Source organism: Anarhichas minor, unplaced genomic scaffold (genome assembly GCF_050575085.1).
Source record: "Anarhichas minor isolate MPS153535 unplaced genomic scaffold, ASM5057508v1 ptg000042l, whole genome shotgun sequence".
Lineage (NCBI taxonomy): Eukaryota > Metazoa > Chordata > Actinopteri > Perciformes > Anarhichadidae > Anarhichas > Anarhichas minor.
Genome location: NW_027466488.1, coordinates 10,121,692 through 10,135,174, shown reverse-complemented (window position 1 = coordinate 10,135,174; position 13,483 = coordinate 10,121,692). Strand labels below are relative to the sequence as shown.

Here is a 13,483-nt window from a genome sequence, read left to right as displayed (position 1 = left end):
ATTTGTATGAGGAAGAGGTTTCTTTTTGATTTAGAATAAGAGAGGTCAAAGAGGTGTAGAATATCTTTTTTCATATCTCTTCGTTTTATTCTCTGTATTCATTTCATATTGTCTTTGTGTGTTCCTGCCATTCCTGTTTAACAGCAACCTCTGTGTTGAAAGAAACTCATTTCTTTATGTATCCTGATTTAATTAATTGTCTGCCCTTTAGCTCTGTGTTGAGGGAAGCTGTTTTACATCGATTGACAGATCTCTGAGTAAAACCTTTTCTTGTAGTGCGAAGAAGAGCCCAGGCCAGCCCTGTGAGAAATCACACTTTAACTAGTGTGTACTTACACCCTGGGACTAACGAGGAATGCATGCATTGGGAGCTGAAGGTTTCAATATTCCACTTCCTTTCAGAGAATGTAAGCTTGGCCCGGCCCACACCTTTAGTTTAGCCTGGTATGTCCTGTAACACTGCATATAATCCTGGCCAGAAAGAGAGACGGCTTTATTGCGATCTTCTGTCACCACTGCGCGGTGAACAAAACTCGTCTCAACCAGACATAGAATTGGACCTGAAAGATATTTCTCCGCAACAGAGGGGATCTTTAGAATGACATTCAAAAGTTTAGAATCTCCTACCACAAAAGCTTGATTCTGTAGAGACGGCCCTACATGCTTTTAGGTTGTGGAAAGTACAAATAGATGTTATTTTGTATGAAGGGTTTGTTTAGTACATAGAGAACAAAACACTGTATTATAGATCAACCAGACAAAGAGACAAAAATACCTCTGAGCCAATGGCTTTACTGTAATAAAGAAGTGGGTGGCACACAACAAACTGGGGGTCCACCTCCAGGAAAATAAATAATTCCCTGCATTTCTACATATATTTAGGGGCCATGGTAACCATTACAATATCTGGAAAAAAATGTAAGTTGATTGTCATGCTAAATTCTGTCAGAATGCATAAAAAAGCTGTCTTACTTTCTGTGTTGTTGAACTTAACTTTACTGAACTTCACATGGTGAGTTTTTCAATTATGGATGTATGAAGAGACCTATGTATATTTTAAGAATAAGACGGATCTATGGTTTATTGTTGTGGCACTATTGATAATGTGCCATTTGCAACAATATATTACAAAGTCAAGATAGTCTGCTACTTGTGCTTCAGTATTCCCATTTTATTCTACTTTTATACTTAAGATGTAAATCAGATAGTCTACAGTTTACAGATGCAAATATTGTACTTTAACTGCACTTCATTTAACTCCACAGCTTTAGTTGAAATACCACAGATATCTATATGTGTTGGGATTACACTTTTGTGATGAACTGTGTTTAAAAAAAAAAGCGTTACTCTATGTGTTGAGGAAATTCTTCTACTTCGTAAGACTTATAAACTATGTAAACAGCCTTTTGCTCATGAAAGGTTGACTTGTCATGAGCTCAATTATAGGCAATCTGGTTTTGAGCGTCTTGTAATTTGGGGCTCAGTACCTTGTAATGGGACACTTCAAAATGTTGATGAAACCACCGATCTTCCCATTAGTGCACGAGCCGCTCTACCTACCTATTGTATTAACACTTGTTTTTCGAGACTCGTATCTCTGTGTTGCCATACCATGGAACTGCATTGTCAAATACATTTCAAGGGAAACATATTTTGTGATGGACGTTTGAGGTCACATACGTTGAGTCTGCAGAAGTCTGCATACCGAGCAGGTCGAGGTCATGGATGGGTCAGAAATCACTGGCTTTCACCAACGAGACTGTGTTGGCATCCCGTGTGAACCAGGGACATTTGTTGCCTGAAAGGAAAAGTTATTTACTAACACCAACCAAGTCGTTTTTGTAACCCTACATTTACAGTTTCAGTCCTTTTCAAACAGTTTCATACTGCCGCCGTTATCCAGGAGGAAAAAGACGAGGTAATTGAGAGTTGCATGGGAAAGCAATTCTGTAGCAGGCAGGGTTGCTTATCATTACTTTATACCACCTAAACTCATGACAGCAACTCAGTCTCCAGTATAAAAAGTTCTACATTTAGCTTCCAGTTGTAAACAAATCATTACCAGTGACACCCTGGATGGGTCCAAGGTCATGCTGCATGATAGTCCCTTTTTAGATTTCAGGGGTATTGAGCGTGCTAATTTATCTCAAAAATACGCTCCCATTTTTTACTTTCCTCATTATTTCTTGACCTTAAGATGCCACTCAAGTCAAGTGGTTTAGCTTTACTGAAGGGGATAAACAGATGAGACATTTTCTCCTAATGGTAATTGACTACTTCCACTCCTTTTGCTCGCACCACAGACCTTGAAAGCTTGAAGGGGAACATAGAAATGAAATCATAAATTGATTAGCTGATCGACAGAAAATTGTTCTGCAACCAATTTAAGCATCAAATAATCGTTTCATTCATTGAGCGTTTCTGCTTTTCTAATCTGAGCATTGGATTTCTATTTTTTATATATGATACATGATACTCACTCGGCTACAATATCTTTGGGTTTTGGACTGTTGGGTAAACAAAAACGACACTTACTTGTGGGGAAATTATAACACATCACAAATTAACAAAACAGTACTGCACGTACATGTTGAGCGTTGTATGTAGTTCTTGGCTCTGTATGCACTGGGGCACGTAAGTTGGTACAGAAAACATGTTGTGCAGGGCTGCTAACCCTCAAGCATTGACATTTTTCACCCGCTCTCACATCACATGTCCCTTTTCGACTCAATGACGGAAACAAATTTGAACTGATAACGTCCCGGCTTGAAATGTGGACACCGACAGCGCACGGACAGACCGGACGGAGCACCACAGCTCAGCAGCAGCACCGTGTAAAAAACACTGCGATCAAGCCAGCCACCACTTGGATGTTGATGCACATCTATTTGTGCTGTTACGGTAGCAGTGCTTGGAGCGTTCAAACAGGACGAAGAAAGACACACATTACAGTAGTTATTTATTACACATCATATATTGAATAAGTCTCATTGAATATGTGACCGCACCATAGAAGTCCTAATATGCTATAATAAATAAAAAAAGTTATGTTTTTAAGAAAATAAAAGTCAAAGTCAACTCAAAATACGTTATAATACATTGATGATTTCCTCATATTTGAACTGTCTTTAAAAAACGTCATAGCGGTCAATGTTGGATTTCTTTTAGGCAGATCTGAGGAGAAAGTGAGACAAATACCAAATGGTGCAGTAAAGAAAGAGGTGTTACCTGCACCAGTGGAAGGACACCTGAAAAGGCATTTTGAGCCCCGACTGTATTGGCCGATACACAATTATTGGTCCTTACTTTGTATCATCTTCAAAGATTCCAGCATTGGGTGGGCTATATGACCAAGTGAAACTTAAGTTGAAAGCAGACATTTTGTCTGCTGTGAAAAGGTCTGTCATAGTTTGACCTTTTTTTTCGTCTTCCAAAGGCAGTTTGCAAGTCTTTGCAGAGAAAATTGCAACTTATCCAACCTTGACCACAATTTGTGATCATAACAGAATTAACATGAACAAAAAAGCAGCAAACGCAGCCTAATTTATTCATTAGGGGTTTATGTTCATGCATAGGGCTCTGAGGACTCTACACATGCTGTATGTGCTCTGGGAACAAGATAACAAGAACGCGCCGAGTAAAAATGAATATGTAGCAATGCTTGACTTGCAACCTATTGACAAAATGAGGTAGGTGGGCATGGAAAGGCCTTCTGTAGCATTATTAGTAATTGCGGGTCACACTTTTTTTTCCATTGCAACATATCATTAGATCCAGTGAGATGCATTAGTGTGAGGGATGGCAGTAGCACCAAGCTGTATCTCCCAATGGTCCTTTATTAGCCACTAATCCACTGATGATCGTTATTACTGAGAAAGCTGTGTGTGTGTGTGTGTGTGTGTGTGTGTGTGTGTGTGTGTGTGTGTGTGAAAGATACATTTTGGCATAGTGCTCCGTATATTAGCCCAGTGATTTATTATCTGGGTAATGCCATCCCTTCTTCCCCAAAGCTGCATTGTCCTTTTGCCAATTAATTCTGAATCTGTTACGACCATAGGGAGGGAGGGAGGGAGGGAGGGAGGGTGATAGAAACAGATAGCGAGAGAGAGAAAGAAAGAGAGATCATCAACAAATACATTGGTTGAACCCCAGAGTCAAGTGCAGTGCTATATTTTTTAGTAAGATGTGGCTAGTTAATTTCGCTCTTGTGTCTTCTTTTGATATCCGCTTATGCTTTCCTTTCTAGCGTTCCCTCGCTCCCCCTCTCCTCTAATGCCATTGATTTATGCAACTGCCTATTGCTGTTTTCTTATTTTCTTTCTCTTCTTAATTCTTCCATCTTCCACTATCTATTGTTCTGCTGTTTCTATAACAACTGTGGGGTCATGTCTCAGCCTCTGTGTTTCACTCTTAATCCTGTTTATGCGACACTCAGCTCTTTTCTTTTTTCTTTTCTTTGCCTCTGTGCCGGCCACAGCTGTGTTTGGAGCCATTGTGTTTTCGGAGTTCTCTGTTCATCCCTCCCAATCTCGTGAATGTGATATCTCGGGAACCCCTAGAGGGAGTTTCTTCACATTTGGCACAAACAAGGATGAATTGATCTGATTTAGGTGTTCAAAGGTCAAGGTGGCACCTCTACTCAAGAATTCAAACGCTAATTATGACAACATTTCACTCAAATGTCTAATAGGATCAAATGATGAAGTGATGATAAAGGTCAAAGTCAGCTTCCCTGTGAGAGAAACACTTTTCTGGCCATTATGCATCGCCATAACCGAGGAACAGAGAGGGAGACTGTGACCATATCTCACTGTTCTCGCTGCACACCTTCATCTGTGGTGAGTGTATAGAGTGTAAACGAATTTCACCTTTTATTTTTATTTTCTAATGGTCTCACACACCAATAGACATACATCAATGCAGCAGCAAAACTTGGCAAAGTCAAATCTTTTTCATTTTTATTTATTTATCCCTCTATCACAAATCAGAAAGTTGCCTTAAGGCTTTGATCCGTCGTTCATCGAGCTATCAATGTGTCACAGCTCGTTGTGGAGAGGGAGAGAAGGGTTATCCAAGATGGCTTTGATTTTGTTCATCATCCTCCTCCCCTCTTCCACTGCCTTATAGACTGTATATAAAAAGTGGACGTAGTCACTGTGACTTCACCCATTGGTTTTGAAGCATCAAGTTCAGCATTTTGATTTTCTGCCACAGGAAGTGACATGTAGAGTGGAGCTAAGTAAAACGTTAAATAGGACAGTTTTAGGCGACCAAAACGGTAACAATTCACTTCCATTAACTGAAAAAAACTGTGAAAGTGTTAACGTTGTGGAATGAAAACATGGACAACTCTCAGACCTGGCAACGCCGTGGTAGCAACCTGTCAATCACAAAGTAGCCCCGCCCTAAAGCATACTCTGCTTTATAGTCTATTTGACTCTAAATGGACCATAATTTACTAAATGAACATCATGCTGTATTGAGGAAGACTTGAAACTAGAGATTGAGACCATAAACTCATGTTTAGAATGTTTAATGAGGTAATAAATTAAGTGAGAAGTAGAGTCATTTTCTCATAGACTTCTATACAATCAGACTTCTTTTTGCCGCCAGAGGAGTCGTCCCCTCATGACTATTTGAAAGAATGCAAGTTGAAGGCATTTGTGCATTGGCTTCCCTTTTCAGACCTGGAGGTTGTCGCCTGCACTGCCTCCACACTGTCCAGTCCCGATCACCTGGCTGAACGTCCTTAACATTTTGAGGTTTCAATGCATTTTTACTTTTGGCTTCACAAAGCTAAGTTATTGCAAATGTTTGGAACGATCCTATGCAGCCACCACTGGAACCTACATTTTCTAATATTATAATTCTAGTCATATTAGTCTAGCCTGATCTTTTTCTGCAACTGTACATAAATACCGTCTTTAAACACAATGAAGAGACATACAAAAAATAAATGAAGCTGTACCTCATAAGCATGTTGATTTAGAATTTGAATGTCAACGTTATGAATGAATCTTCGAACTATTCGGTACAGCTCTAGATGCAAACTGTATTACCATGTTTTAAACACACAAACTCACTGCAGGATAATGACGTACATTGGAAGCTCCGTTGACAGCCTGTTCCATACCAAACCATGGTCACAGTTAAAAAAGAGCAATATTTCAAATTTGTATTGCTAAGTGAAGATGCAGGTACTGCATCCACCACATCCTGCACTGATGGCTTTGTACATCTTCTTTCTCTCCACTATTCATCATATTCTGTACAGTCACAAACAAAAGGCAATTTCTCCTCTTACGTTTGTTATACCAGCCAGAGAAGGTAAAATATATAGGAAAGTCATCGTCTGGACTTCATTCATCAGAAAATAAACGTAGAACAATTACAGCTACACCATTTTGTTATATATTCCGAATGAGAATAAATCTATTTTTTCAATCGGGTACCAAAACTGACACCCCACAGAGCAGTTCTCTGGCTCGAGCCCTGAAAGTACACCGCTGCTCCCCTCCTGCGACCAGCAAACACTGCTGTGCAGCATCTTCTTTGTGTGTGTGTGTGTGTGTGTGTGTGTGTGTGTGTGTGTGTGTGTGTGTGTGTGTGTGTGTGTGTGTGTGTGTGTGTGTGTGTGTGTGTGTGTGTGTGTGTGTGTGTGTGTGTGTGTGTGTGTGTGTGGGGGGGGACCGTAGTGTGTTTTACCAGTGTCAGGATGATTGCTGTTTACACAGGTGCAGACAGCACTGATGATAATTGCGAGTTGAGATGCAGATATGGCCTCCTCTTAGTTTATTCTTGTTGTCTGGTGTCCAAATGACATATGAAGAAATACGTGGAGATGACAGTTGAATGGAAATCAGCGTAACTGATTAAGAACATGTGAGAAGAAAAATACTGGAAGACTTTGGCATTGTTACCACCATGTTTCTTTTTTTATTTATTCGTTTTGATATTTGTTTTTGGGGAAAATAGCATCTTAAGGAAATTATAAATTCATAATGGAGTTTTATTTTCATGTGTCCGAACACCTCTTTTGCAATACTTATACTTTATATAATATTGACTGAGCAAGCAGTGTTAACCTGAGGGGGAATTATCAGGCATAACCGGCGTAAGAGCTCACGCACATGCACTAACATGCACTAAAAGGCACGCAAACCAATGGGTGATGTCACAGTGTCTACGTCCACTTCCTTCTGTATATAGATGTTAGATACTATATTAATGCTCTGAATGTTGTAGAAAAACCCAATCATTTGTCGCACTAAAGGACTGTTTTCCACCTTATCGCCGTGTCTTTTAACGGCATGAGTAGAGTCAAAAAAGAAGGTTGAGATCCCAGGAAAGCTGCCTTAAATGAAGGAATACAGTTTGATATGAAAGTAGGCTAAAGGGACACAAAGCATATAATTAGTAAAGGATGAAATCTAATAATCATTTTAAAGCAAGTGTGTATAACATAAGAGTTCTGAATGATTTAACAAATGTAAAACTGATAATAATAATGTATGTGTATCTGAGTAAAGTGAAGTCTGTGTGTGTGTGGAAAGAGCTGATGTAAGCAGGGTGGGGGCCTTAAAGGCTGAGATCATAACAGATGTTGGGGTGTTGTCCGAGCACATACACGGGTGTAACCTGACACACGCTCGAACATTGAGGAAGTGAGAGCATCCACAGAGGGAAGTTAGGTGAATTCCAGAACACACACACACAGAAAGTTGGGTGTTGTCCGCAGCACACACACATAATCAATGATGTCATGATAATCACATGCCGAGTGAGGGAGTGTTGGGGAGGAGGGGGGAGAGAGAGCTCAAAGTGTTATAAAAAGAGAGACTTGCAAACAGCAAGACGGGATTCAACGCGGGAGCCACCCAAGTGCTCCATGGAGGAAACACTGGACCTCGACAGCCGCATCGGAGGACTTCGTCTCTGTTCACGGAAAGAAGACAGCCGTTCCTGGACAAAGATTGAAAGACGGAGATTTTCCTCTCCCCCCTGTTTGACTTTAACAACCGGACAACAGATGGACGCAGCCGCCCCAAAGACTTTGTACTGAGCCTGAGGGATCGCTGAACGGACTTCGTTGGCTGCGCAGGAGGAGCCGAAGGTTCGGACGGACCTTCGCTCCAACCCCAAAAGGACTTTTTATCACATCGTGACTCCAGCTCCACCGAGCCGCCTCGGCATCGGAAATTAATGAGTATAACCTAAGAAGAAATTGTAACCTGATCGAATTAAGTATAGTATTATTTTATGTGAGCTGTAGCTGTGCCCCTGCTAATATCCTGCAATAAATATATAATCTGCATTTAAAGTAAATTTCTCAAGAGAATTCATTTGCTGAAGTAGTAGAAGTTCCTCGTGGCAGTAAACGGTTAAATCTATTGTATGATTAACAACAAGAGTTCTTAATGGTTATCCTAGTGACCGGCCCACTTAAAACAGTCCCTTACGGTTTTAGTTGTAATCTTAGCCGTTAAAATCTAACCTGGCAATTTACCAAGAGCCCGGATCCAGAAGAGGAAAGCTGCCATAACTGACGCGACTAGGTAGAAGCACCCGGCCAGGGTGGCCCCTCGGCCGAGTGCACGTTACCAGTGGAAGCAGGGTAGACGTCAGGAGTAACGGTAGTTAGCAGAAGCCGGGCGAGTTTCCTCGACAGAACACCAGCTCGCCAATCTTTTAATAGAGAGCTGAGTCAGTAGGTAGCCCCGTATCGGGCCAGAGAACCCCCGGATCTAACAGTAGTTGTTATTAATGTGTAAAATGCACCAATGCTTTGCTTTGTGTAGTAGGCAGCCAATCCAGAGCAACCAATGATTATTTGCATTGACAATGAAGCTGCCATTTATTTTCTCATTGGACTAGTTATTGGTTTAGTCCATTAAATGTCAAAAATCACATCACAATTTGTAATCCAGTTGACGGTGATGCCTTCAAATGCTTTGCTTTGTCCAACCAACAGTCCATAACCCAAATACGTTCAGTTTACTAGTCAGAAAGTCCTCAAGTCAAGGAAGCTAGTGAATGTAATCCATTATCAAAATAGTTAATTACGAAGTATTACTAGTATATTTCTTTTTGATTAGTCAATAAATATACCAGTCAATCATTTTAGCTTTAAGTTGCATCAAGGGTTGCTTGTTGTGTCAAAGGTTTGCTTGTCTACAGAGAAGTATTACTTTTATCCATACTTGTGTCAACGATGTGCCTACCTGAGAAGTACCTAATACTATGCAAACAGCTCTCTCACTTTTCTTGTTGGCACTGGTTTGTTTACTTGTATTTATTTTTGAGCTGGCAACACTGCTACCTGAGCCTCAGTCTGTACTGGCTGCTGGAATGTTTTCCTGGGCAGCACAGCAGTCTGTTGCTGGCTGACTGTCACATGGTTTGCTCTGCTCGTAGAGTCTTTGGTCTGACAGAGAAGGACAGAGCGGTGCTTTAGACAGAGAAACAACTCTCGAAGACCAAAGCGAATAAAAATCTCTTAGACTTTTACATTTGGACTGAAAATGAACACAGCAAGCACAACCTCATTCACTTTTTGTCTAAATATGTCAGCGAGCCAGTAGGTGTGAAACATTCTTCTCCGATAAACCCCCAAACAAGTTGACTAATGGGAGCAAAGACAGCATGGATCTTATTTGTTGTCTACTTCTGTAACATATGCTAGGAACAGGCATTTGAGTCGTTGCTAAATGTGGCTAATGTAGCAGTAGTGAATTTACCTAGCATAGCAATGTGGAAACAAGGGCTGTCACAATATCTGATTGTCACGATTATTTCAGCAAAAATAATTCACATTATATTGTGATATGTCTTGAAAATCTAAAATATGAATAGCATTAGGGCTGGGCGGTATGACCAAAAATGCATATCACGGTATTTTGTAAGATTCTGGCGGTTTCACGGTATATCACGGCATTAATTAATTAACGCCGAAAAGGACCGGCCGGCCAACCGGCCAGCGAGTGGTGAACAGCTGTTTGTGTGGCGTGTCTTCCATTCCGTCACTTCCTGTTTCCTTCACCTACATTCCCCTGGGTCCTAAGCCCCTCCATGTACCGCTTCTTATCACCCTCTATGTACCAATGTACATTTATAACAAATTCCACACATATTACACGGTAATCAGCGTTGCATATGTGTCTAACCAAAATACCTTTTGTTGTTCAGTCTTTATTCATCCTGCATCGCTCTTTTCTGTTCTTTAATGTAACGTTACGGGAGCAACAGAGCCTCTCCCAGCTGTTATTAGTGTTACAAATTGTTTGTGTCACAAACTGTTGTGTAGTGGTGTTTTGCCCTGTTAAAGAGCGTTCGTTGTGGGTTGTTAATTGTTGTTATAACCATGACTAGGGGTCCCTCTCAATACACTTAAGATAACTAGCTCCGACCGCAGCGCTCTCAGCGGCAAACAATATATTTTGCTGCCTGTTGAAGAGCGACAGAAGTTGTTTCGGCTGTGTACCGGTATGACGGCATATGAAAAATCCATATCATACGGGAAATTAAAACCGGAATTAACCGAAATTAAAACCGGTATACCTCACAGCCCTAAATAGCATTACCAATCAAAAGTGTTGAGTATTTTATCAATATTGTATTATCGTCAAAAAAGGTATAGAGTGTCACCCAAGTTTCCAACCAAGTGGAATGAAATGTAACTGCATGCAGCATAATGTTCATACATCGTTCGTACATTTGCCAGACAAACTTTTCCTCCACCGACACTAGGTGTCTCGCAATGTTGTTCCTCATGAACTTGAAATGACCATATGAAAGGCGGTATCTGCCTGGAATGTGGTCTGCCAGTCACCGTGGTTAACCGCCTCTAAACTGACGTTTTCCCTGTTTTATCCCTCTTCAGGTCCAGAGTGGTACTTGGTCAGAGTGGAGTTGACTGTGACGGATGTAAATGATAATATCCCAGAATGGAGCATGGTTCCTGCGCCCTACCTGGCTGTGGTTTCCCCTGATGCCATTGCGGGTGCTCTGGTCTACATGCTCCATGCTGAGGACGGGGATGAAGGCAACAACGGTGAAGTGGAGTACTTCCTGTCTGACGGTAGGCACATTGTTCTACTTTTCTCCTGCATGTCCTATTGTTTAACATTTTATCCTTCAAATTCCTTTTTCCTAACTTCTTGCCTCACGGTTAAGGTAGATGGGTGAGGACACAAGGACACTAGTAATATAATAACTAATATAAGTGTATAGAATAGAGGGATCCCTTACACATATGCTTTTTCTGCTTTGACAAGTGAAATGTTTGTAGCAAAATAGTCTCATGAGGAGTTTAGATAGTACACACTTGCATCCACAACATCTTTAGAGTTTACTAGTAATCATACTGAAGTCAGTGCATTGATGTATATAAAGCCTCTGCACGTAGACAGTCTCAAAATGAGTTCAATTATGTCAATAGTTTGCATGGTTTTAGATGAGTGTTTCATCATTGAAGTGTATAATACAGAGGCCATAAATGTATCTAGGTCAATACTTCTAAATGTATCCCATGATGCAGAATCAAGTCTGTTTCTGTTGCTCCTTGAATCTTGAGCCTCCTTTTAAGCCAGTTAATATTTCATGCACACGTAGTTATTTTCCAGTGTAATTGAATTCATTTCTCCTCGACGCAGAAATAATTGCTTTTCTTATTGTTTGCCATGTAATGATTTCCTCTGCCCGCTTTGGAATCGGTTAAACCAGTCTCTATCAAGTGACAGTCTTCCAACGTTCCCCGTGGGGGTGACGGAGACTGAATTGATAAAATGAATGTCAAGAAAAGCAGAACCATATCTAGACTAAAGTTTTCAGTCATTTTAATTGATGTTGGTTTAATTGTTTTGTGAATGCAGGACTGGGTGTGGCAGTAGGATGAACCCTATCACACAGAGTCAAACATGATAACTACACTACAATTACAAAGGTCTTCTGGTGCCGTTATGTTACATGTTCATGAAGTATAACATCCCAGTGCGGTCTGACGTGCAACACAACATCTCTGCTCTTTGCAATTCACATCTCAACGACTTGGAGAACTGAATGTCCAGTGGTATCCAGCACTTTATCGACACGCTCAGCATGCATTTACTGCCTTTTTAACGGCTCTTGAAGGCATTGGTATTTACATTGCCTCTTGCCTTGTAGTCCTTAGCACTGCTTGAGTCTGAGTCCAGTAATCGTGTGCAATGATGCCTTTTAATAAAAAAGTGTTGTATATGTGTAATTTAACAAATTGCATTTGTGAGGGACTGGAAAACAAGTTATGTTTATATATATTTAACAGAAAAGACATTGGTACTCCAATCAACAAGCATGTTGCTTCTCTCTGCAGGCGGTGATGGTCGTTTTGAAGTGGACAGGAAGAACGGCCAGGTACGAACCACAGGCCTTCCCCTGCAGCGGGACAAGGAGTACCTGCTGACGGTGGTGGCCGCCGACCGGCTGGGCAGCCGCAGCGCCCCCGTCGTCGTGTCAGTGGTAGCCGGAGCTCGGCCGCCGCAGTTCACCAACGCTTCCTTCACCATCGCCGTACCGGAAAACACGCCAGAAGGACAGCCGTGAGTTTACACAAACACACACAGGGATTAAAAAAAAAAGACGCCTTGTCCTATCTATGGAATTTCTCCCACAATAGATATGTTGGCCTTGCAACAAAGAATTAAGGGTTTTCCTACCTGGATTTCTCGACGAGACATCGACATGAAGGGGTTCACACACCTCGCATATGCACATATACATATTTCTGTCTTTCTAACACAGACGTGATGCATAATATTTCTTTCTATCTCTGGATGTGCTAACGCATATTCAAGTTTCACATACTGCAGCTAACGCATATTCATGTTTCACATACTGCAGCACACAAATTGAAGTACTGCCTTCAAGTATTGATATGCACACACACACACACACACACACAGTATGACATTTTAATGCAGTGGTCCGTGATGGATTTAATGCATGCTCTGACATTGTAGTTTATCAGCGTTGATGTGTATTGAAATATGGATGTCACACACACACATACATGCCTGCATGCCTCCACACATTAAACTGCGTAGGCCTGTGTATCCTTACGCACACATGAGCGCACACACACAGCGTCAGGTCTGACTAAAGTGCTACAGTTATGACTAGTGTCCTTGGATTGGTGTCGTTATCACCCTCCAGCTCCTTTGATGTGACTGACACGTTTGACAAAGCAATAAAGTGGAGATTCCAGTCTGTTGTTTACCCTCGTTTCATCAGGGAAGTTGTGTCAGAGTAAGATGGCACGTCTAATAAATAACAAGCAACAACTCAACTCAGCATTTTACACCTGTGTGCCCTCCTCCCGACCCCCTCTTAGTGTGCTCTGCTGGGAGCTCTGACCTCACTGTGCCTCTCCTTCTACTCTACTCTAGTTTTCACTTTGCTCTTAGATAATGGAGTCTACGCTGTACGTCTCTGCTCTCCTTTTGCTCTA

General features: G+C 41.2%; 1 protein-coding gene across 1 annotated transcript in view; it reads left to right on the top strand.

Annotated features, from left to right (window-relative positions):
- LOC142970061 (neural-cadherin) overlaps positions 1 to 13,483 on the top strand; it is a 295,060-nt gene that overhangs the window by 74,637 nt on the left and 206,940 nt on the right. Inside the window, exons 2-3 of the mRNA XM_076110212.1 lie at positions 10,880 to 11,077; positions 12,350 to 12,575. Coding sequence (XP_075966327.1) covers positions 10,880 to 11,077; positions 12,350 to 12,575 — 424 coding nt within the window. The remainder of the gene's footprint in view (positions 1 to 10,879; positions 11,078 to 12,349; positions 12,576 to 13,483) is intronic.